At 38.6% G+C, this 24,107-nt stretch overlaps 3 protein-coding genes and 1 pseudogene across 3 annotated transcripts; all 4 read right to left on the reverse strand.

Annotated features, from left to right (window-relative positions):
- Positions 1-464: 464 nt before the first annotated feature.
- LOC116253200 (nucleobase-ascorbate transporter 3) lies at positions 465-5,861 on the reverse strand. The gene is made up of 14 exons (XM_031627971.1): positions 5,702-5,861; positions 3,942-4,039; positions 3,671-3,847; positions 3,450-3,550; positions 3,300-3,375; positions 2,801-2,860; positions 2,511-2,695; positions 2,326-2,422; positions 2,148-2,234; positions 1,417-1,475; positions 1,217-1,308; positions 1,039-1,116; positions 786-946; positions 465-686 (listed from the first exon to the last, which is right to left on the reverse strand). The coding sequence occupies exons 1-14, from the start codon at positions 5,859-5,861 to the stop codon at positions 465-467; spliced, it is 1,653 nt and encodes a 550-aa protein (XP_031483831.1).
- Positions 5,862-8,488: 2,627 nt separating this feature from the next.
- Positions 8,489-11,481, reverse strand: LOC116253719 (serpin-ZXA-like). The gene is made up of 2 exons (XM_031628694.2): positions 10,952-11,481; positions 8,489-9,561 (listed from the first exon to the last, which is right to left on the reverse strand). The coding sequence occupies exons 1-2, from the start codon at positions 11,339-11,341 to the stop codon at positions 8,773-8,775; spliced, it is 1,179 nt and encodes a 392-aa protein (XP_031484554.1). The 5' UTR covers positions 11,342-11,481; the 3' UTR covers positions 8,489-8,772.
- A 2,088-nt stretch (positions 11,482-13,569) lies between these two features.
- On the reverse strand, positions 13,570-18,997 carry LOC116252098 (serpin-ZXA-like; annotated as a pseudogene).
- Positions 18,998-20,136: 1,139 nt separating this feature from the next.
- Positions 20,137-23,369, reverse strand: LOC116253691 (uncharacterized). The gene is made up of 2 exons (XM_031628630.2): positions 22,597-23,369; positions 20,137-20,796 (listed from the first exon to the last, which is right to left on the reverse strand). The coding sequence occupies exons 1-2, from the start codon at positions 23,188-23,190 to the stop codon at positions 20,437-20,439; spliced, it is 954 nt and encodes a 317-aa protein (XP_031484490.1). The 5' UTR covers positions 23,191-23,369; the 3' UTR covers positions 20,137-20,436.
- Between the last annotated feature and the right edge of the window lie 738 nt (positions 23,370-24,107).

The raw sequence follows: 24,107 nt of genomic DNA on the forward strand, positions 1-24,107 counted from the left end.
ATAGAATCACGTCGGAAGATAGGATCAACCCACCGCCGCTCGAAGTTACGGAGTTCATAGTTTGAATGACAAGTACAAAGAGTTTTTGTGTAAACATTTTTTTTGTTAAAAAAATATTAATTGGGGATGATGTACTTGGAGCGATAACGCCTGATTTGCCATATATATACACTGTTTCGGCGAACAAATTATTAAATACAGTTCCAATTACCAAGATTGAGAATATTGTGTGCTTTTAAAAGGTGATTTTGAGCTTCTAGCACTATGTGCTCTATACTTCTACTGCTGGTAAACTTTTCCCAACCGACGATTTCATTGAAGACAAGGTTTCAGGACTTGCAGTTCAGAATGGACTTCATGGCTCCTTTGTTCCTTGCAGAAAAAGTTGAAAAGCGGATAATCGCAAAGCTTCAAGAAATGTAGTTTCTTTTTAGTCATAAGTGGATCTCATACACCTGTTCTAGTTAATAAAGATATCTTGCTGGAATGAAGTCATGGAAGTTGACGGGGAATCTGTAGAATTCTTCGTTTCTGACATCTCCTTTCTCTCTTTGGAATGGGAGCCACCATGAGAGCCCTCTATCTCTGACGGAAGAAACTGCTTCCAAAGTATTGTCAAGAAGTGTTCCGACTATGAGAGCCACAGTTGGTGAAGAAGCAAATACTGAATTAAGGATGTCATCAAACTGCAGAACATAAGAACCCAACAAAATTTTGCTTGTCAAGCCAAGTTCAACCCTTAATTAACATGCAAATTTCATGTTTAATTGTCAAGAAAGCCTCACCCATCCTGCCCCTGTTTTTACAGGGCCATGGCCAGCAGAAACATAGAACTCATTGAAATATTGAGGTATTGAAATGGCCAAGAACATAGAAAGACCAATAATGTAAAGGTTTCTCATGGAGTTGTTGTTTGTGAACTGCATGTACGAGACACCAACAGCAGCTGGAGAACAAAACCAAAATTTTGTCAGTTTCGATCTGAAGCTGTATATGAACGAGTTTGAACGAAGTTTCTACCACAGTGTCCTAGCTTACCGACAAAGCCAAACAGCACACAGTAAATGGCAGCAAATATTGGCAGTGGAATTGAAGCAAAAAGCGCACCAAACTTTCCTGTTAAATGCTAAATGTATCAATTTAGACTTCAAAAGTAGAATTTATATCCCGGTAGACCAGAGTTCATGAGTGCGAAATAGAAAAGGATTTGAACTACCGAAAATTGAGAAGAACACCATAAACGCAGTTGATATCTGCACTACTCTTCTACTTCCCACCTTAGTCAGTCCAAGAAGACCAACATTTTCTCTGCATGTTCGTCGAAGGGTTTAACAGATTGCAGAAAGAACAAGTATTAGAGATTTAGAGTTTCAAATCCAACGGAGTAACAGGTTTCGGCCATGATAGAGTTCTTACACTGACACAGTCGAGCCTACTGGTGACCCAAATATTCCATCAAGTAGCGTATTAATGCCCTGTATACAAGAAAAAAAGCGTCTCAATAACCTCCAATTCTCTCATTTGATGCTCAATTTAACGAATTGGATCAAGTTCACATCGTCACAAGAAAGGAAGGAATCTGACCAGCTATCAGAATGCAGTCAAATCAATATAATAGCCAATCCGAAACATTTTCTAGTATTGAGAATTGTTATAATCAAACCAAGAACAACTATAAAACTAAATAAAATAATGAAAGGAAAAAGAACGGTTGAAGTTGAGGGATATCTGAGGACCAGTATCTGACGCTGTATTACCTAGAGAGAAACAATGTAATGGCTTTTTCATAATCTCATTCAAGCTCATTTTCTGTGGCAACTATATGCCATTAGTGAGAAAATAAAAAATCAAACAAACAATGAAGGAAAAGAAAGTGGTTGAACTTGCATAACAACTGCTGATGAATATGAGACTATATATTCCAAAGAAAACAATGTAAAGGTTGTTATTTAAGGGAACCAGAATCAATGTTTCTTTGAGGAAGCACTTTTTTGAGGGAATGGTGCACCAGATGTCTAAAAATTTAATAATGCAAGGATTTCAGCTTATGAGTGCATCAGTTGTGCTGATGACCAAATTTTGCTAGAAACAATATTGGATAGTATGAAGGAGAAAATTCGTCAGAATTTGTGGGTTTGCTATTGAACCTGTAAACCAATGCTTCGACTAAGGACATTTGCAGGAGGAGGTGTAGCGCCGGAAAGCCTAGAAGCTGCATAAAATGCACCAGATGACTGCATCAAAGAGGAACTGATCAAAAAAAATTATCTAATGAACATATGATCTTTTCTATGGTTCACAACATTCTTGTCGGGTGTATCTTACTTCCACATTTGAAACAAGTGCAGCACCAATCATCCCAAACACATGTCCTGCATTGAAAATTGGAGGTCCCCATTGAAAAGGGTAGGGAAATCTGATCCTGCAATTTTAACAGCCCATGGTAAAAATAATGACAGCCCAATAGTTGAAAATCAGCATTCATGTGAATTAGTAACTAGTCAATGTACCATGGAGCAGAGGATACAAGATAACTTCTATCCACACGACAATGTTGTTTGGTCTTTGCAGGGGCTTTGTTATATGCACCACTAACTGTCAGTAGGGCAGCAAATGACCAAACCAGTACAACGCAGAAAAGCAGAGCAAACTTGTCAAGCACTGGATAAGCTCTCGGATGGACGTGCTTTAGGTGCTGTAATGAATTAATAAACGTGCAGATCACTTTAAATACTTCAGATAAAGAGTAAGAAATGCAGTACAGCTGAAAGAAACCCATGGGTACAGCCCATGTGATTACCTGTTGAACTCCAACTAGTACAATTAGCGTGGGCAAACCAATTTCCACACACTTGCCAACCTGAATAAGAAAAAAGCAAATCCAAAATGGTTATTCGTACATTATAAATAAGGTTCTATTCCTAACACGTCTTGATTAAGTGAACTATTGAATCTAATTAGAAAAGGACAACAGAATCTAGTTAGAATTGGACCTGGCCTGATATGAAAATTCATGGCTAAGTAGTTAGGTCAACTCAACTAAGAGCAATCAGCTGCTCAGAAAGGTTCATTACGTCTGACTCAAGGAAAAAATGCACCTTCTAGGTTGGAAATCTGATGGACAGAAAAATTCAATGGTTTCCTTCATTGAAAAGACTACTAGCATTGTAAATATTTGGAAAAGACAAACTTGGTTGGGCAGTCTCTAGCAATAGCTAATGGTTACCTCGACAAAATTTGGAGTCCAAGGCAATGTGCAGATAAAAATAGACATTGTGCAGAAAATCTAATCCAGTTACCTGAGGAAATCCTCTTTCAAACAATCCAAGACCAACCACGCAAACAACAGGAATTATCACAACAGGGCTGAAGTGCCTGAAAATCACAAACATGATAAAGTACATATTTACAGAGTTGCAGGTTTTACTGTGAAAAGAGCAGTTCTTTACCTTGTGTAAGCGCCCCATGCTCGACTATAACCAAGTATGATGTTCAAGAAGGAAGTAACGATTAGTGATCCTTGTATGGCTCTTATGGTGTGAAGAAACCTCTGCAATGTCTCTTTTCTTAGTATCATGAAAAGGAAAACTCTCTCAGGTGGCAAAAGGCCCCATGATCCAAAAAAATCAATACAAAGAGCAGCCTGGTTGCCTTTCTGGTTAAACGCTACCTGGTGTTCAGATGTGAATGAACGTAAGGAGAAGTCATGGATGATAGACACGACTGGAATCACAAACGCAAATGATCCACCCATGACAGTAGGGAGACGTGATCCGAACAGAGTCTGGAGGAATGTGTTGATGCCACTCATGAAGACCAATGTCTGAATAACTCTAGCATTGTCCCCCTGCATTTCCATTGGAAGATGAAGAAAATGGTTCAAAGATTTTGCAAGTACTGGAGTTTTCTATTAAGAAGACAGGGTAGTGATGAAAACTTACGTGGTCTCCCCCCATTAGAGGAACTGTGAGAGTGGAGATCATCACTGTGGTTCCTAGCATTACAATATAATGTTGAAAAGCCAGTATGATCGCTTCAGCTGTAAATTTATAGTAAACAGAATTAGATGTATGAAGCATGAATGTGCCTTTGGTCTAACAATGCAGAAGTTACGAAGAAACTGCGTCAAAGACAGATCAGAGCGTCCTTTTTGAAAAGTTACTCAAGTCTCAGGAAAAATTGAAAGATAAAATCTCATATCAAACGACTCCTTTTCTTCGGAAGGACTTTCTGTAAATATAAGGCATGTGAAACGCGAAAACGTAAACACCAGTATTATGAAAATACTTTAGGCTCGGCAAGGATAGGATGATTCAAATTGAATTGGTAAAGAAGCCGGTCCCCAAGTGAATTTGCCGATCAAGGTACATTGTTTAAGTATTTTTCTGTTATTCCATATTCCAGTTATTTTCTCACCGATTAATTATTTTCGATTATTACATATATTTCTTGTTATTTTCTCATAGTGATCAAGTTTTTTTTTCTAGTTAATTGGGCCTTAAAAATTCGTTACTGCAATTCATTAACCTTGATAAATCTTATGAATGTTCTTAAGTGTGCTATTATTTTTATGTTATTGTTCCAAGTTAAAACAATTCAAACCTTTGATTTTTCCAGATCCAAAATCGCTTCTTCAATTCCATCCAGCCAGCTGCGTACCTTTTTGGAAATTGATTTTGAATAAAAAGCTGAAAGCATAATGCAGAAATGAACCCACGTACAGTTCACTGGATATATATAGTGAAATCACATGATATAACCCATGAACACACGATATTACCTACCCTGGCTATATAACATCCCACTTCTGCGACGAAAGCGCATTATACTCTTTATCTTCCAGTTATTTTCTCACTGATTAATTATATAGATATATATATATATATATATATATATATATATATATAGATGTCCAGTCCATTCCATGAAAATATCCAGTCTCAAACTCGCATACACTGGACTTTTGCCTAGGTGCGTGTCAAATGGAGAAAGGGTTACACTACGCTGTTGGTACGAATGATAAGATCGAGTCTCATGTAAAATGCATCCTGTTATCAGATTGGATTTGAACATGGCATTGAATCTTTCCAAACGCAACTCGGTGTTCGAAACTGTATGCATCTGTTTAGATCCGGTTATCTCGATTGAGCTCACTCATCCGGAGAAGACAAATCTGCCCTTCAGTTTAGTTGGAGACGATGTGGGGGTCATCAGTACCACTTTAACTTAGAACTGATATTTAATCAAATCACATGCATGGAATCTATGTTGTCACTTCAGTGGGATATGCGATCACTTAACAGCAACCTTTTTATGCACATTCATCATTTAATAGAAGAAATTTAAAGGTTTTCACAAAGTGACACCGGGAAAGCAGTCACGGACTCGCGTTCAAATCGAGTTACAGATTATCTGCGAGTTCAAGAAGAACTTGGAAGCATACCCGAGAGACTTTCCTCTGGTCTCTTCATATTTTTTAAGAGAAGGCAAGTTCTTCTCTTTTAAACCTTAGTTGGTCATGGTGCATGTGGACCAACCATGAGTGCTAGAATCGAACATGATTCGATTCTCATGAACATCACCCATTCATAAGAACGATCAAGTGTCAGCTTTCTATGTATTAGAACGAAAAGTCTAATTCACATGAATGCTCTTAAGTCAAAACTCTGGAAGATGAAGACAAGGAGAGAAGAAGACTCACGCCATGATGGAGTAGAGTGAACGCAGAATTGAATGTCATGGAGCTGGTCAGATGGGTTGAACACGACGCCGCCTGTTACCCCTGCAGCGGCTGCCGCAGCTGCCGCCGCTACTGATGCTGGTGGAGCTCCTGATGCATGTTCAACGTTCACTTCCACCATCGTTTTCTAACTTTCCTACCAACAGAGAGAGGGAGAGGGAGATCTGAACGTCAATGGAGAGGAAAGTGCAGCTCAAGAAGCCAACGCTTGCGACTTCTCTATCTCTCTCTCTCTCTCTCTCTCTCTCTCTCTCTCTGCATGTGATCAGATGAGATGGGACGGTGGCTCGGATTCCATGACAAATGAGCGTGAAAGAAGATGCATTGATGTCGCCAACCTCAAGAATCAATTGATGCCCTTTGTTCGTGAATCCCCAAACAACCCCATGTACATAGTAATTTTGACTTGTTAAGTACAGTACTGGTGCAGGAAGTAGCATAAAATACAGGCAAATTCTTTAGACTGTAGATCTGAAGAGGTTAACTTAATTGGTTTTAATTGTAAAACACCTGACCTTTACCCATGCATGAATACTTCAAGGATGAAATTTTCTCTTTTCAACTGTCCCAGAAAAGTTAAACAGTGATATCCTGATTTCATTTTTCCGTCTAGCTAGTTTTTAGTTTTTCTTTTTTGTTCTAATTCTTTTCTGTCAAAGTATGTAGAAGAAAACAAAAAATGAAAAAATTCAATGTAAACATGTTTTTCTTATTTTCCTTCTTTTTTCCTTAGAGGAGATTTACTGGTTCATCTGAACTTTGAAGTCTGATAGCCTTCAAACTGTCGTCTAAATTTGTAATACACACACTTGGTTGCATGTGGATCAACAAAATTGGTGCTGAAGCTTTCACTCTGCCCTTAATTATAACTGAAGTCTAAGTAACCGACCCTTGATTATTTTAAGATTTCTTTTGCTTATATATTATGGAGGCGTATGATGCCTTTGATGCCTTCAATGTACAAATCAACTAAGCTGCACTTTGTAGATTCATTCAGGTTACGCAGTGAAGGAAAAAATAATCAAAATCTTCAGGTTAAGACTTTTCCTCCTCTCATTTGAATATAAAAGATCGCATGAATTACTGATCACCTCACCTGTGTTTGTAGGAACCAGGTCTTAATCCGATTATGAATGGAAAATCAGGTTGAACTCTGTTTCAGATGATAGAAAACTAAGTTTTGGACAACCAATTCCATTGGCAAGCCTAAAGCCATGTTCGTATTGACACCCAAGTCCAAGTTTTAGACCTAGTTTTCCATAACCATTAAAAACATTAGTTTATGGAAAACCCAATCGAAGTTTTATTCAAAACTGGGCCAAATTAAATGAACATCACTAGTTTCTAATTGACTAAAACCCTTTCCATTCAACTTATTAGTTCTTTTGAGTAGATCTTGGGGGAGCTTTACGTGCTGACCCAATTTGGGCAATGAGAAAAGTGGTTAGATTTCAATTAGGTTCTGCTTCTTATCAAAATGTAACTTCAGGCACTGGTTCTTTCAAATTGTTACTACATGCTAATGAAGTTTAATTTGTCACAGGTACGCAGATTACACAGTCAGATCTTTGGAGGCTTAATTGCCGATCAAAAAAGATGACAACTTGTGCTAAATTCATAGCCTAAAGGAAGCTAATTAAGCTACACTTGATCTTAGCCAAAAGGCCAAGAAAGGTATAACAAGCTAATTGAGCTGCTCGAGCCTGTGACTATGTTGTGATGCTTTACGACTCTGTTTTTTTTTCCTTTCTTATTTTTTTTTTATTTTTTTTGAGAAAATAGGGTATTGAAGCTTAGACTTGACTTGTCTCAAGCCCAGACCAGTATCACAAGCCCAGCTCGAGCTGAAGCTTAAAGTTTCCAAGGTTAAGCCGAGCTCGAGACAAGCTCCGACTTGGCTTGTGTGCAGTTCTAGACTCACAGTGCAACTCGAACACATCTCAACTTTTGATCACACACTTTTGTCTTGTGCTGTGTATTTTTCAGCAACATCTAGTACAAAGGCGCGCGGAATCGACTGAACTGTGTCGCAGGAGAGGGCGTCAAAGACACCCCTCTCAAGACCCACGTTGAAATGGGGCACCCGATGACAGACAGGTGGTAATCAAATAAGTACTATTTTGGCTGCAACAGGGCACAAATTTTGCATGTAAATGGTGTTACATATTGGTGGAAGTTATGTTTAGGGTGGATTGAGACACAGATGTGTAAAACAGAGTTGGGTCCTTTTTTTCCTTACTAAAGTCAAACGGCTGGATAATTGGATAAATCAGAGCAATTTCTTGTAAATTACTCTTGTATTACCCAAGAAATTTCTTTTGTAAATTGATTTTCCACTCACATTTGATAACTGATTACATCCTTGATTAGGCTGCAGTAAATTTACTACAAGTCCTGTCGGTGAGATCTTCCAAGTTGCTCACTAGATCTATTTCTCCAACTATATCCAATAAAATCTGAATTGAACTGCTTCTATCAAACACTTCGGTCAAGTATCGTGTCAAAGGATTGAGGTCTGATTTAGCTTGCCTCAATCATGAATGTTAGCAATATGTATCATCATGACCAGAAGTGGAACTATTTTTCCTTGAAAAAGGAAAGAAACGAAAAAGATTCACCAAGCTCCTTATATGAAGACTGGACTCTTGTCAGACCATTCTCGGAAACAGGGTAACATTTTTCTTTAATGCACACTCCCTCCACTATTCTCACGAAGAAGTGTGTAACTCTTATAAACCAAAAAAGATCTATGCAGCAACTTATCTGACAATAAGCTCATCAATTAGCAGTAGCACAACTAATAAACATGAAACAAGAAAACTGTCTCAATCCGAAAGTGATTTGTAAAGCGGATAACATACAATACAAAGTAGTTGTTCATGACTTTCCATCACCCTTTCGTTACCTACACTGCATCTTATGGTTCATTTCAAACTGGTTTTGTCCACTAATGACCGACCGGAGAATGTAGCAGAAGCTTAAAACATCCAAGCCGGGTTGAGGCAAAGAGATCAAAGGGCCAAGCTTTTAGGTTAAGCAGCGAGAAGAGGATTGAGCACATGACCAACAAATAGCAAAACCCCCGTTAGTTCTTCTCGTATTAGAAACAGAAATGGATGATCAGCTACGAAGTCTATAGGTGGTTGTGGCATCATGGCAGACCGCAACATTACCACAGCAGCAGTTGCAGAAGCAGCTTCAGTTCCTTCTTCATTAACCTCAATAAAAGATTTGTGGAATATGCTGGATACAGACAATTTATTTCCCAAAGGCGAATCAACCATCTCAGTAAGTTCAGCTTCACCAGAGAAGGGCAAAAACAACCCCATCTGTTTGAGAACCCCAGATGCTTCAAAACCATAAGAAATTTTGAACTTAGGAATCATGAACTGACCGACACTCACTTTGTTTGAAGGAAGATGCCTATTTATGAAATCCAGATCTGAACCAACTTTTTCTACCAGATTATGCAGCCCATTTCTCTCATCAGGAAGGAAAAGATACATGGAGAAAAGCCTTTTATCCTCGCCTTGCCCATAAGGCAACTTGAGTACTTTGAAACCAGGAAAAGCAGCAACGAACTGCTTCTTCGAGCTAGTCATAAACATGACTTGTACAGATTCCCCGCTCAGAGGATAGAAAGAGCCTTCTTTGGTAACAGATGCATCAAACTTGTCTTTCCAGGCGCCCTTAAAGTAAAGTGCATTGGCAAGGATAAGCCTAGTTAAATTGTTAACGGAGCCAGATGGAAGAAGTTCTTTAATAAGTCCATTAGTCTGCCCTTCCGCCCATGAGTTCACTTCATTTTCTACTTCAATTGCCTGCATGTATACAATCATAAAGTTACATTATAAGAATTCCATCAACTGAATTGGCTTTATCACCAAACTTCAGGACAAGTAAATTTTCATTTCTTCACAGTGCGAATGGAACTATAACAGACGCAAGTCAAATGACTGTAGATCATGAGTAAATAACCAACGATTGATTTGCACAGTGATAATTTTGGAGAAATATGGTGCGCTATTTCCTCAGAGAATCAACAGTTTATAAATGGTTTAGCCACCAATCACTATTATTCAGGTTCTAGAAAAAGTGTCTTCAATAAGAAAACTAAGGCATGCTATACAGTTCTGGATATTCAAAAGATCCAACCACTCATCCTTTCCCGCATTCTATCAGTCATTACGCAAAAGCACAGGGACGAGTGTAGTGTTCAAATTTTGGTTTTAGTTGAAGGAAAAGCAGTAAAGGGATAGATAAAGGTTACATGGTTCAGCAAGCTTGCCTACATCCACAAGAGATTATTTGTTTTCCATACTTTTTTGATGTTACAAGTAGGTGGATTTACAGTTTGAGATTCACCAATTCTGCCGCGAGTATTGCTTGCATTTGTTACATGTTTATCGTCAACAGTTTTTTGTTTCCATGAACCTCCTCATGTTGTTCCTCTGCGGGTTGAAGCTGATCCTCAGGCTAACCTGTATGATCAGTATTTCCTTCTTTTAACAGATCCCGAGTTAGCTGTGGCAGATCCTATGGAATGTACAATACTGATATAATTGGAGCTGATAATATTGGGCCTTCTATAGCAAATTTAGAGCTGCCCATTTCCAGCTCTGGTTAATCACCCATGAAAGCTATGAACTAAGACTAGAACTCATAATTGAGTTAAATAGATATAAGACAATTCCCAAGTCATTCTCATATATAAAATGTTATATTATCGATTACAAAGAAAGTGCAAATTGAATGACTTGGAAAGAGGGATATGGGAAAGCAATAGTTCCACAGCATCTGCATGCGGGCTTCTCTGCGAACGAAAAAATGAAGGTATAACTGCTCGTCTTTCTAAAAGAGAAAGAATGGGATATAAAAAATTAATCCAGACACTTAACTCGGCAATCAGACGGACTCAATATCATCAGATGGGTTTCCACCGATAGTCTGATACTATGGTTTTATTAACTCAGGCAAGCCCTTCCCAATGGTAAACCTTCAAACAAAATCTCCCAAAAAATTACTCTAATGGAGCTAAACAGAATTGAATTCATTAATCCTCGGAAAACCAATTCTTTTGCAAATTTGAAGAATGCTCTTGGCTCACTAGAAGGTTATGTTTCAGAGGATATTTCCACGAATGACAGGGTCCTTTCACTAGCTTATGGAGAAATAAGAGGACCTGAAGTTCATGCTCCCAAAGTGGCTCACCTTCGTCTGAAAATCGACGGCCTTGGCTTCTGCTCCATAGACGCCCTTCACGATCTCCGCGAAGGCCGGTTTCAACGGCATGGATTCGTCGACCCAGACGCCGTTTGCAGAGGACAGCGTCGGACCTCCAAGAGTGCTCCCGTCGGCGAGAATCAGGGAAACGATCTGGGCAGAGAGCGAGTTGAGCTCCTCGTTGGTTCTTGCCCTCAGGAACGACAGTATCTGATCACCAGTCCGTCCTTTCGATCCAGCGGCCACCATGGAAAGGGCGATGTGGAGGGTGAGGGGGGAGAAGACGAGGTTGACTTCCCTTGCTTCGCTCAGGGCGATGCGGCTCGCCAGGAGCAAGCTTGACTCTGTCTGGCTTTGGATTGAGTCGCGGACATCCATCGGCCCCTCTTCCTGCCGTCTCTTCTTCTTCTCTGCAGTGAGGAAGAATCGCAGAAAACCAAAAGGATGAGAGGAGCTGGAAGAGGAACTTCCAACAGATGGGAACAGCTTGAGGAGGGAAGTCGAGAAATGGAGTGCTTCGTCTTTAATAAGGACTGACGTCCTGCCAGCGGCGACTCGGGTAAACGAAACTTGAGAGAGACCGATGAACGAAGACTTGAGACGGAATTTAAAAAAAAAAAAATTAAGGAGATATTAAATATATATGCTTATTACTTCTTCTTTATCAATCCAGTCGTATAAATATATGTAAAATGTACAAGTTTCATAATAATAAAAAATCGTAAAAATTGGGTGTATAAGTATGATGTTATAATGTTTTCAAATTTTCTCACGATTTTGTTTATTAATACATCACATGTTTTTGCATTTATTTATATTGTTAGATTTATAAAAAGACAAGGGGTACTTTCATGGAGGTTTTATCAAAGGAAGTTAAATGGATTAGATCATAATCGAAGGTGATGGATCCAGACTCGGTTAGATTTGTAAAGCCTGCGTTCATCCGACGCGACGCGGCGTTTACCGTATTCCGTTTCGCTTCGGGGCCAAGTTAACGGAGACATAAATTCTCAATTGAGCCCTGGCTTTTTATCAAAATGTAACTTCAGGCAGAGCTTCTTTTCAATTTTTGATACACCGAAGGTTTTTCCCATAATTGCCAAAGAGGGTCTTTTGGGCTCGAGCTAAAGACGTGGTCAAAGTCGACCCCTTTTGTTAACTTATATGGCAAGTCGGATCTAATCATCTAAACATTAGGTATTAAGTCTGTTCTTACAAACTTTAGATACGTGAAATTATGTTGCAACAGTTTACTTTAATTGTTAGAATTTTAAACTACCTCTGGAGGGCAATAACAATTTATCCATGTACTGTCTTCACAACTATGCATATTATAGTTAGATATTTTGTTACATGCATTCATGTATTTTACCTTCACTTTGCATCATGCATTCAATTTCAAACCATGCACTTAGAATTAGGTTCATATGAGAATCAGGTTGGGTTCAACAATTACATGCATGCAACAATAATCCTTGCTATATTTGACCTGAACTGACTTTGATAAGGATACACGTTTTCAAAAACATAGTTTAAATTGCATATTTTCAAAATTGAACCTGTTTTCAAACTTATTTTTCCAAAACATTAGGTTCATACGATGTCTCATCTCAGACCCAACATCGAGTCCATTATCACAAGCCTAAACTTGACCCATGCTCGAACTACCAAGTTAAAATCACAGCCATAGCTAGGTTTATCCAAGTTATAGCTTGAACCTAGATAAGTTTTGTGAACCTAGAGTAGATCCAAATTAAATCGTTACAAATCCAACTTTAAATGATATAGTTCTTTCAACTCAAATTTGAACACTATTTATATTTTGGATCTTCATTTAGATACCAATTGGGAGCTTTAGATTTAGTAAAGATTTGTTGATTGTGTCTTGAACCTGACATGAAAAAAACACTATTGTACACATTTGAGGCTTTACAGAATAAACCATAATTTGTGGAATTATGAAAAAAAAAATTGTAAACATTTAAAGGAGAATCTCTCTTTTTATGCATTCGTGTGTGGGAGTTTCTTTCTTGGGAAAGAAGTGAGAGAAAGAAAAAGATAAATAAAAGCTTTAACTTTCCACTTACAGAGAAGGCTTCATCACCTTAGATCTAGAGGTTATTTTTTGAGGTATTTTCACATATTTTCCCTTTTTAAAAGAGAGAAAAGTATCATATTCTCTTTGGGTTCTATGTTTCCTTATTGTTCCCTTTAGGGCTTGGTCCAATTTGGGTTTCGAGGGATTTATTGTATTGTCTCTTTGTGGCCTTTCTTTAACTTGATTAATAATGAAGTTGTGCTCTTCCTTTCCTCGTGGATTAGGCATATTGTCGAACCATGCATATATTTTGTGTTGGTGTGTTGCTTTTGTTTCCTGTGGTTTAATTCACTTCTTGTTTGATCATTTCTCTGGTGGATTATTTCGATCGGATGATATTATTTGCAACATTTTTCTTTAATGTGCACTCCCTCCACAATTTTCAGGAAGAGTGCATAATACTCTCATTTTTAAGCTAAAAAAAAATCCATGGAGAAACTTATCTGAGAATAAGCTCATCAAATTGCAGTAGCAAAACTAATTAATATGTAGCAGCAAAACTGTCTTATTCCACAAGTTCAAAGTTGTTCATGCCTTTCCATCACTACTTTGTTACCTATACAGCATCTTATGGCGCATGCCAAACTGGTTTCCTCCACTAACAACAGACAAAAGTTCGAAACATCCAAGCTGAGCTGACGCAAAGAGGTCAAAGGGCCAAACTTTTAGGTTAAGCAGTCACAAGAGGATTGAGGACATGACCACAAAATAGCAGAACCCCTGTTAAGTTCTTCTCGTATCAGAAACAGAAATGGATGATCAGCTACGAAGTCTATAGGTGGTTGTGGCATCACGGCACAACCCACCATTGTCACACCAGAAGTTGCAGAAGCAGCTTCAGTTCCTTCTTCGTTAACCTCAATAAGGATTTATGGAATATGCCGGATACAAACAATTTATTGCTTAAAGGTGAATCAACCATCTCAGAAAGTTCAGCTTCACCAGAGAAGGGCCAAAACAGCCCCATCTGTTTGAGAACCCCAGAAGCTTCAAAACCATAAGAAATTTTGAACTTAGGAATCATGAACTGACCGACACTCACTTTGTTTGAAGGAAGATGCCTATTTATGAAATCCAGATCTGAACCAACCTTTTCTACCAGATTATGCAGCCCATTTCTCACATCAGGAAGGAAAATATACATAGAGAAAAGCCTCTTATCCTCGCCTTGTCCACAAGGCAACTTGAGTACTTTGAAACCAGGAAAAGCAGCAACGTACTGCTGCTTCGAGTTAGTCATAAACATGACTTGTACAGATTCCCCGCTTAGAGGATAGAAAGAGCCTTCTTTGGTAACAGATGCATCAAACTTGTCTTTCCAGGCGCCCTTAAAGTAAAGTGCATTGGCAAGGATAAGCCTAGTCAAATTGTCAACTGAGCTAGATGGAAGAAGTTCTTTAATAAGTCCATTAGTCTGGCTTTCAGCCCATGAGTTCACTACATTTTTCACTTCAGTTGCCTGCATGTATACCAGCATAAAATTACATGATAAGTTTCCCACCAATTGAATTGGTTTTATCACCAAAGTTCAGTACATGGAAAATTGTTGTTTCTTCAGTGCAAATGGAACTACAACGGAGGCAAGTCAAATGACTGCAAAGTATGAGTAAATAACCAACGATTGATTTGCGTATTGATAAATTTGGAGAAATATGGTGCACTATCTCAGACAATTAATACTCTATATATGGTTTAGCCACCAATCACTATTATTTTTCTAGAAAAAAGTTTCTTCAAAAAAGAAAACTAAGGCATGCTATATAGTTCTGGATGTTCAAAAGATCCAACGACTCCTAGCAATTATAATTTCTTGCATTATAAATGCAATCTTGGTCATATGAAGATATTATATTAATACAGAAGGCAGTAGGTGAACCAATTCACTATGAAAATCAGAAGACAATCCATTTTTCAATGACAACATATCAATGAGTTGGCCTATGTCACATAGGTAGGGGTACGGGTGCCGGTTCGGACTATTTTCGAAAAACTTGGGTACGAGAATACGGTTATATATATATATATATATAATATAAAATAAGAATTCAACCAACATAACACATTCATGATTCAAAATTTATAGTTTCTAAAGAAGAAACTATTGAACAAAAATATGAAAACGCAGCTCAGTATGTGTTTCCTAAGTGTAAATGGTGTAAAAAACAATACTGAAATCCTAAATTTTGGATAGGGAAGGAATCAGTCAACTTTGATTAAGTCTGAAATTGGACGGATATGGTCCTGGGTACGTTGACCGTGTTCGGTACTGTTTGACCAGTACCTAAGAGGTACCCGAGACAGTACCAGCACCAGTGTCGTACCTGACCGGTACAGGTATGCTGCCTTTACAGCAGTACCCATGTGACAAAGGTTGGCCCATTTCAAAAAACTACCAGTATCTTCTGTGGCCTACTTTGGCCATTCCTTTATCAGAATCTCATCAGTTTATGTCAAGATATACTTTAACCAAGCCTATTTACCAAATCTTATAGACTTACATGAATGCTTAAATTACAAGCATACTTATGACCACATTAGACTAACTAAATCCTCATTATGTAACTTGTGCAATCCTTAAGACTGCAACCAAATTCTATTTGGGGGTATCAATCTAGTGGTGCAGAGTAACAAACTAACAAATGTTGATACATAGACAAAGCAAGCATACACAAGGGCACTTGAATCAGTCATTCAGCAAAAGCACAGAACGAGTGTTCAAATTTTGGTTTTAGTCAAAACTTAAAGGGAAAGCAGTAAGAAAGAGATGAATGTGGTACATGGTTCAGCAATCTTGCCTACATCCACAAGAGATGATTTGTTTTCCTTATCTTTTAATGATGTTACAAGTAGGTGGATTTACAGTTTGACATCCACCAACTCTGCCATGAGTATCGCTTGAATTCCTTACATGTTTATTCTCATAAACCTTATCCTGTTGTTCAGCTGCAGGTTGAAGCTGATCCTGAGGCTAACTTTTCTGATCAGAAATTCCTTCTTCGACAGATCTTGAGTTGGCTGTGGCCGATCCTATGGGATCTATAATACTGATATTAGTGGAGCTGATAATATTGGGCCTTCTCTAGCAAATATAGAGTTGCCCATTGTTAGGAACCAGGCCCTCTCTCTCTCTCTCTCTCGCTCTCTCTCTCTATCTCTCTCTCTCTCTCTCTATCTGATACACACACACACTTTCACGACACCAAAAGAAGAAACGAAGAAGAGAAAAAAGAAGAAGAAGACAACAAGGATTTTTAGGTGGTTCGGAGATAAACTTCTTCTATGTCCATGGCTGCACAGGGTTTTTTCACAGTCTAAGAATGGGGTATAAAAAAATTAATTCAGACACTTAAACACAGTAAGTAGGTCACTTTCTCTTGCCACCAGCAGCGTTTGATGCAAACTTTGTAAGACCGGTTCTTAAAGCTCCAAGATTAAAGCTCCAAGATTCACTCCATTGTCAACATAAATGCTTGTGACGCCCATGTTTGAAACCTGTACAATTGTTGGAAAAGAAGAATGAATAATCAGGTTTTCAAGTGCCAGGTACATGTCCCCCAGGTGTTCAGAAGGTATGTCGATCCTGTATTAGTTTATTCTGCAACATAGCCATCTAATGTAACAAAACTGCAATATTTAACCAGCATAACTCCATTCGACTTTGTAGACCAAGACAGATACCAAGGAACAACAAGAAACAATTAGCATAATTTTTGACTTACAGCTTCAATGTTGTGATACTCGTCGTCAAAGAAAAGCATTGAGTTGTAAAGGATTCCTGTTTTCCGATTAGTTCTCTCAAAATGCTCAGTTTTATGGGTCCAACTTGAAAAAAACTCCGACAAGTGCAGGATAACATACAAAATTAACAACTAAATGGAGAATGCTTACTGTCTGTTCAAAGAAAATAATTAGTGAACAGATATTTTACTTTTGCTACAAATATGTCCTCAAGCCCTAGCTTCTTCAAGAATGCTTTTGCTATGTCTGGTGTAGGTGACCGAGAAGCAATAGCTATATCAACTCCTTTATCCTTTAAAGCATGTATTATGCCCTTGGCATGTGGGTACAGGGATGGCATTTCACGTTTGGAACGACATTCACTGACAATGATGAGCATAAGAAAGTTAGATACCTTTTGATGAAGAAATATATAATGCAAACAAATGGTTCCCATTTTCTTTTGTTAATAACTAAAGCTACTAACAGAGGGATGGCTCTAGAGAAACAAAAGGCATGCTAGTCAGAAAATTGCACAGCAAAATATCAACTGAAAATAAGACATTCTTTAGTTTAGTATGTGCATTGGAAATGCATTAGCAAAACCAAGAAAATAGAAAACACCAAAAGCACATTACCCAGTATAAGAGAACATAAGATTATATTTACGTGGTTATTCATGTGTAGGCAACTCAGTTTCTGGAATCTGCCAAGCTTGAGGATTAACTGGGTCATTGAGCAACCATATTTTTAAGTTGAACAAGAATATACTGGGTGGAGCCTGAACTTTTTAATTATCTGAACAAGGAAAAAAAAAATGCGCCATTTCTAATGTTGCAAAGCATGAAAGGAGTTCATCATCTGTTGGTTCAAAAGATTTTCCAAATATACGCAGTAGGCATCAGCATTAGATAGAACTGTTTGTAGTAAACGTTTTATTAGTGGTGCAGGTGCTGTTGCAAGCAGTATGTCAGAGGTCATCCTCAGACAGCATTCACCAATGAACTCCAGAGTCCAGCTAACTCTTGCAACAGTAATTCCAGTAGGTTGAAGAAACACAGGGAAAGAATACATAAGCTAGATTTGATCTAAACAAACCTTTAGCAATTCTGCTTGAAGCGGGGTTGAACTAAAGACATTTAAATTGAAATATATTCAAAAGTTGTTTGAAAACAAAAAACATACAAAGAAAAATCGCAATGGGGATGAGAGATTTTGGCACTTGCCCATCATTCTATTACTTCTACATTTTAAGAATTATATACTTGTTTTGGCTTATGCAAGAGGTTGATGTCCACATGAATCAAATCGAATTGAGTAGCTAGCTTAATTTTCCAAGCCAAACCTCTTGGAGCTTTTATTTGGCGTCACTCAATAAAGATTTTGTCAAATAAGGAGGTCGGTGACAGAAAAGAAATAGTATTAAACAACACAGAAGGAATTAGACAAGCTGTTAAATAGGATGAAACTAGGCTATAGATGAGTCAAATCTTTTACAAACACGTGATTCAATAATCCCCATGCAAAGCTCATATTCCATCTATCTGCAGCCTTGGCCATATCTTTTCTACAGTTCCTAACTCAGCTAAAAAGGTATATTAAATTTAATGAGAGAACAGTGGTATCTTTTATTTGTATAAGAAAACATAATAATTGAAGAAGACTTGGAAAATTTCATTTTTTTGAAGATAACTAGCAGGTCGAGCAAAGCACTGTAGATGAAAATCCAGAAAAGAAAGCCTGTTTTGATTATTATGATAAGAATTTGGACCTGAAATGAAAAATAATGAGGATCTTGTCGGACGCCATGAAAGAGAACGGCCTCCCCGAAACTTGCAACGACCAAACTCGACGACGCCGAAGTCCCAGTTTTCTTCCCGTTTCCTGTTCCTTCCTTCCTTCCTTCCTTCACGGGAATTACTTCTTCAGAAGTTGGGACGACCTAATTTTGTGGAGTTGCCCATTTCAGGAAATTCAACTCTTACCATCCGATCCTTTATCCACTTTGTCTCCCGCGCGTGGATGGAGAAGATGGACGGCTTCTAGGCAGTGACCTGCGCTTTCTTACCCTCAAATTAGCCCTTAAGGGGAAAGAAAAGCCTTTTTCATGGGCTTACCAACCTGACTAAGCTTCTTGTAAAGGGGAGAGCAAAGGCAACTTTTATAGTGGCAAAGGGGACCAAACAGATGATACATCCAAAAAGAGGGCATGAAATGATAAGCCGGCATCCTAGGCTGGGAAAGACTCACATATTTAAAAAAACAAGTGGATGGTTGGCTTTGTAACCAGAAAAATAAAGAGAAACAGTGGTCAGATTCCAAAGTACTAAAAAGGTTTTTATTCATTACATCCATAGAGTTGGTAAATAGAAGGCAGAGAATGGTAAATAGTTCACTTTTTTTTTTTCTGATCAGTCAAAATAATTGGTTTTTGATCATTTATTTCTCATGCATTTTATATAGCTTCTGGCAGTAGATGCAATCAAGCGATATGTAAAACAATAGGCACTTGCAAATAATTGGCCCTATGGTTTTAGTGCTATCTGTAATTTATTAGAGGTAAAAAGAAACCTAGTTTCAGGGCTCAGTTAGGTAAAACCATCCTTGCTTTCTTTAAAGACCCTTGCACTCATACGATTGCCTGGAAGCAGGATAAAGCAGGTAAAGACAATATTCTAGCTTGAAAAGGTTGTAGTAATCAATCATCAACCTTTTTTGCTTTGTTTTTTTCCGCCTTTGCTAGATTATGCCAGGACATGCACCTTGCGCTTTATTTTGACCTCCTTTCATGTGACAGTCTAAAGCACAGAACCTAGCCTGGTGATAGATCATTGTTTTTACTGTAAGTAGACAAAAGAAAGAACATTTGCTATAATAGTTGGTAAATTAGGAAGAGGCGGCCTCCAAGGCAAGTGTTCAGAAATGCAATCACCTATTTTATGAGAGGACATGATCATGAAGATACAGAAATATGATTCCCTTCGAAAGTGGGATGAGGAATGGTGTGACCACTAGAAAGAGACAAGCTAATTTCAAGCCAGAGTGCCAATTCGAGGTATGGAATGTAAGTTTAGAGTAGAGGTAGAATTTAGAGACTCAAGGTACATATATATTCTGCTAATAACAAGTCAAAAAAAAAAAAAAAGGTAGGTTATTATTCAGCGGCACTAGCAGCAGTCAGATACACGATTCGATCAAGAACTTGCAACCATATAACGATTTCAGTGAATGTTCTTTTTCATAATATTCTTCTCATGAGAATTTGAACTTTTTAAATATGATCCAGTGAGGTAGTTTTCTTTTGGGGTGTTTTCTCCCAGATATGGCCAGAAGAGACTCCAATGCGAAGAGAATTGAATTGGTGTATACTGATCATAGTTTGCACAAATTTCATGCTTTCCCATAACAAAATTACAAAAGGAGTTCTCGCACTCGACAACTTCTTGAGCTCCGTACTCTAAAAATAAGGCCAAGAATTACAAATGCAGGGACCTTGGCAGATGACTACTGGATCGCTCTCCAAGCTGGTGGAAGTGGACGCAGTGGAGAACCTGCCGTTTTCCTGTTGTACATTGAAGAACTAGCTTCCCTTCTACGTTTGTATGCCCAAATGAAATGCCTAACACAAATGGTGACTCCTTATGACAAAGAGCACGATTTAGCCCTTCTGACAGTGGGCATCATTTCCGTGCTGTGTGCACTGATTATAACCGACACTTGCTAAGAACTCCCTGATCTCCTTTGAACTGCTATTACTTGCAGCAAGCAATCGTTCATCCTCCTCATAAATGAGATATGGAGCTTCATTTCCTTTTCTGGACAACAGCTTAACCGCCCCTCTTAATACATGATATTCCCACCCTTGAACATCAATCTTCAGGAGGACTACTGGCTGCGAATCAGGTATGACCGAATCCAATGGAACAGACATCACCTCAACAGCAATCTCCTGGTTTGACTTAAACGTCAACTTTGCACCACTTGCAGAGATCGCACTGTTATCAAGTCTTCCAACCAACTGCAGAAAAGTATGAAATCATCAGAAAGACCAGAAATTAAAAAACACAAGCACACAGTTCTTATGTAGCTTTATGGTGTGAATCTGATATCGTAGGCACAGATAACAAGGCCTGGATGTACAAACTACAAAGCCATCTTTCATTTTGAGAAGTAATTGAAAGTACCATCGTATCTCCACATCCTTTGCAATTGTCAAATAAGATCACAAGCATCAATAATAGGATGTGACTGCAACTGCATGTCATCGATTCTAAGAATAAATTCTCCATACTAAAATACCAAATAAATGAATAAATTCTCCATACTAAAACTACCAAGTACATGAAGAACCCAAGGCAACTCTTAACACAACGCCTGAAGCCACAAGCTTACAATGTAGATCAGTCTAATTGCCAATAAATTTATTACTTGCGATGAACCGAAGGCAGGGAAAACTTATTCATTTTGATTAAACAATAGATCTGTTTCACAGGCATGATGTGGTTGAACCTCCTTCTACTTAATGACTGCAAAAGAGGAACAAAAGTGTCAGCATCACAGCCCAAGAGCAATGCTGGTATACAACAAAATGGAATCTGTAAATTGAGGTAATAAAACACCTCACAGGTCTTTTCTTCAAAGTTTACATATCACATGAAGTGGTTATGTGGTCTGCTGTTACTTCTAGACCCAGAACTAAATTAATTAGAAGCCGCCTCACATTTTGCCCTGCCCAGAAAAAGGTGTAGTGCTCGGTCTGCTTTCAACCACTTCCATGGGACGCTTTCACACTGAGAGAGCTATTTTATAGTGGAGATTATAGAATCAAGAAGTCAAAGTATCAAATTTAGGTATAACTAATTGATGTGAAGAAAGTTAGGCAACTTTGAATAGGAACAAAAGGAAAAAGGTGCATATAGCAAGTTCCTCAACACATAATGGTAAAGAAGTAAACTGTTATTATCAATCCTAATTTCTTAGTTACAGAACTCACCAAAAGTTAACATCTAAGCTCGCTCTTTACAGATCTAGGTGGAAACACCTCATGCGCAAATCCATGATGCCAAGACCAACCAAATAGCCATCCCATAATGAAAGAAAGTTCCAATATGACCAAAGGTCAGCCACATTCCACAGCTTTGGCTAGATGGACGTTTGAACCAACCTGCCGCTTCCCCCAACAAAATTAAAACTAATCGGCACCAAAATTTTTCCTTCTAATCTTTCCCAAGTAACTGGAAAGAAAATTCTCTAACCAGAAAGAACTCATCTCAGGTGGTTATGCTGAAAACAATTTCATCTCTCAGCTTCATAAACTGGCTGCCAAACTTGTCACGTTACTAGAATTAGACAATCAATATCATGCCTTATTTGGGTAATCTATCCTAAATGGGAACTCTCTCTTACCAAACCTACATCCGCACTCTTGCATGACGACCATAATTGACATTAGGAATATGCTAAAACATTTGACGTGGCAGTAGTAACAGACCCAGCTCTCAAGGGAGCTCTATGCTACATAATCTACATTTTGCGCTACTGCATTTTTACGTGGATTTACAAATCGGAACCCTCAGCTATGTAGCAGAAAACTGAGCAGTTCATGCTAACTCAAGAAATTCAATAAAAGCGTCCTAAATAACAACAATATAGTCCACAAATTACAGAAACAAGAACCAAATGGATTGCTCCAGTCCCTAATTTCTCCAACCAAGTAATTAAACTGGTAGAGCTCACCGATCTCTCGCGGCTGAAATGGGAATTAACAGTTGGACAGGATGAAGAAAAATCAACACAAATCTAACCATTTCTTACATGCCTTATGGAAGGTAATGTTCCCGATCTGATCAGACGCGGCCGCCGCGAACAACGTAACCGCATCTCCAACCCTGTTCAGGAACACGCCGTCGCACAACCTCTGAAGGTTCTCCACCACCGGCTCGAAGGCGAAGACCTTAAACCCCATCGCAGCGGCGGCAAATGTCGCCATGCCGACGTTCGCCCCAACGTCGACGAAGATCCCATCTTTCCTGTCGACCTTCCCCAGAATTTCCTGAACCTTACTGGAGATATCAGGCTTCCTGAAGGGTTTCCCCTTCATCATCCTGAGAATGTTCCTGTGAGGCTTGTCAGGAATGCCAAGATCCGCAAGGGAGTAAATGAAGGGGAAGCGGAGGCCCTCGACGACGTTGGCAAAGATGGGCGTGGCAGTCGGGTAGCGGAGGCAGTCCAAAGGACGGATAGGGCCGAATTGAGGAAGAGATTTCAGGACCAGGGTTTGCGTCTGGACGAAGGAGGGAACTGGGCGGCGGAGGAGGAGGACGAAAAGGAGGAGAAGGGTGAGTGGGAAGGTGAGGAGGAGGAGCTTCCACGTCCAATGGAGGCCCGGATTCTTCCTCCAGGCGTTCGCCATGGATCAATCCTAGAGCTCAGCTTTCAGGAAGAACAGAAGTGGGGACTCCCAATGAGCAGAAGGAAGAGGAGAGTGAGAGAGGGAGGAAGACGAGTAACAGAGAAGCGGGTGAGACTTTGAGCTCAACAGATCTCTAATACTCGGAGACTTGTTTCAATCCATGTTCACGTTGATAAAGTATTGCATCGATCTGATTTTGTTTTTAAATATATGAAGGGGTTGTTGGCCAGCAGCAAGAGCATATTAATGTTCTTGTTCTATGTATTTGCCTCGTTTATATGAAAAAAAAATAACATATTATTATTGTTGCCAAACGCTTCCAAAAAGACCAGTTAATATGCAAATTAAGCAAATCCATACACGATAAGATAATGGTGGAGGTGGACGTTTAAAATCCACGGATCCCAAAATCTAAGAACTTTAGATCGGATCAGATCTGAAGTTATCCAACATCCTAAAGCAGTATTTATTTCTTTCCATATCGTGTGTAAAATTTCTATTTTTCTTTTTTTTACTGATCGCATGAATAAGATCTATATATAAGCAGACAAGCTTGCGGGTGGCTTTCATGCTTTCCCAATATATAAATAAAAAATTCATAAGCCACTCATTTTTGAATTCTTAACTGTTATAATATTTTATAAGACAAATTTTTGGCCTTGTGTCCCAAGATTTCTCATCCATGATCTTTTACAAGGTTCCTTTATTCTTTATTCCACAGATGCAACGCCCAAGATCATAATTTGTGGATCTCAAATCTTTAGTTTGTTAAGTTATAGATTTAAGATGGAACTCATGTCAGATCTAAAATACGTATCTAATATAGTACCCATATGAGCAAAAATATAAATAAAAATCCATTTCATGCATCAGGTTCATATTCTCCAGTTAGAGAATTGTTGTAGTGAGTGATCCAT

The sequence above is a fragment of the Nymphaea colorata genome, chromosome 4, assembly GCF_008831285.2.
Source record: "Nymphaea colorata isolate Beijing-Zhang1983 chromosome 4, ASM883128v2, whole genome shotgun sequence".
Classification (NCBI taxonomy): domain Eukaryota; kingdom Viridiplantae; phylum Streptophyta; class Magnoliopsida; order Nymphaeales; family Nymphaeaceae; genus Nymphaea; species Nymphaea colorata.

Excerpts from the sequence above, each read along its gene's own strand:
- LOC116253200 (XM_031627971.1), bottom strand. The coding sequence starts at position 5,861 with ATGGTGGAAGTGAACGTTGAACATGCATCAGGAGCTCCACCAGCATCA. Across the intron at positions 3,376-3,449 it reads GCATGGGGCGCTTACACAAG|GCACTTCAGCCCTGTTGTGA; the intron begins GTAAAGAACTGC and ends TGTGATTTTCAG. Across the intron at positions 947-1,038 it reads TGTGCTGTTTGGCTTTGTCG|CTGCTGTTGGTGTCTCGTAC; the intron begins GTAAGCTAGGAC and ends TTTGTTCTCCAG.
- LOC116253719 (XM_031628694.2), bottom strand. The coding sequence starts at position 11,341 with ATGGATGTCCGCGACTCAATCCAAAGCCAGACAGAGTCAAGCTTGCTC. Across the intron at positions 9,562-10,951 it reads CCGTCGATTTTCAGACGAAG|GCAATTGAAGTAGAAAATGA; the intron begins GTGAGCCACTTT and ends GTATACATGCAG.
- LOC116253691 (XM_031628630.2), bottom strand. The coding sequence starts at position 23,190 with ATGGCGAACGCCTGGAGGAAGAATCCGGGCCTCCATTGGACGTGGAAG. Across the intron at positions 20,797-22,596 it reads GGAACATTACCTTCCATAAG|TTGGTTGGAAGACTTGATAA; the intron begins GCATGTAAGAAA and ends ACTTTTCTGCAG.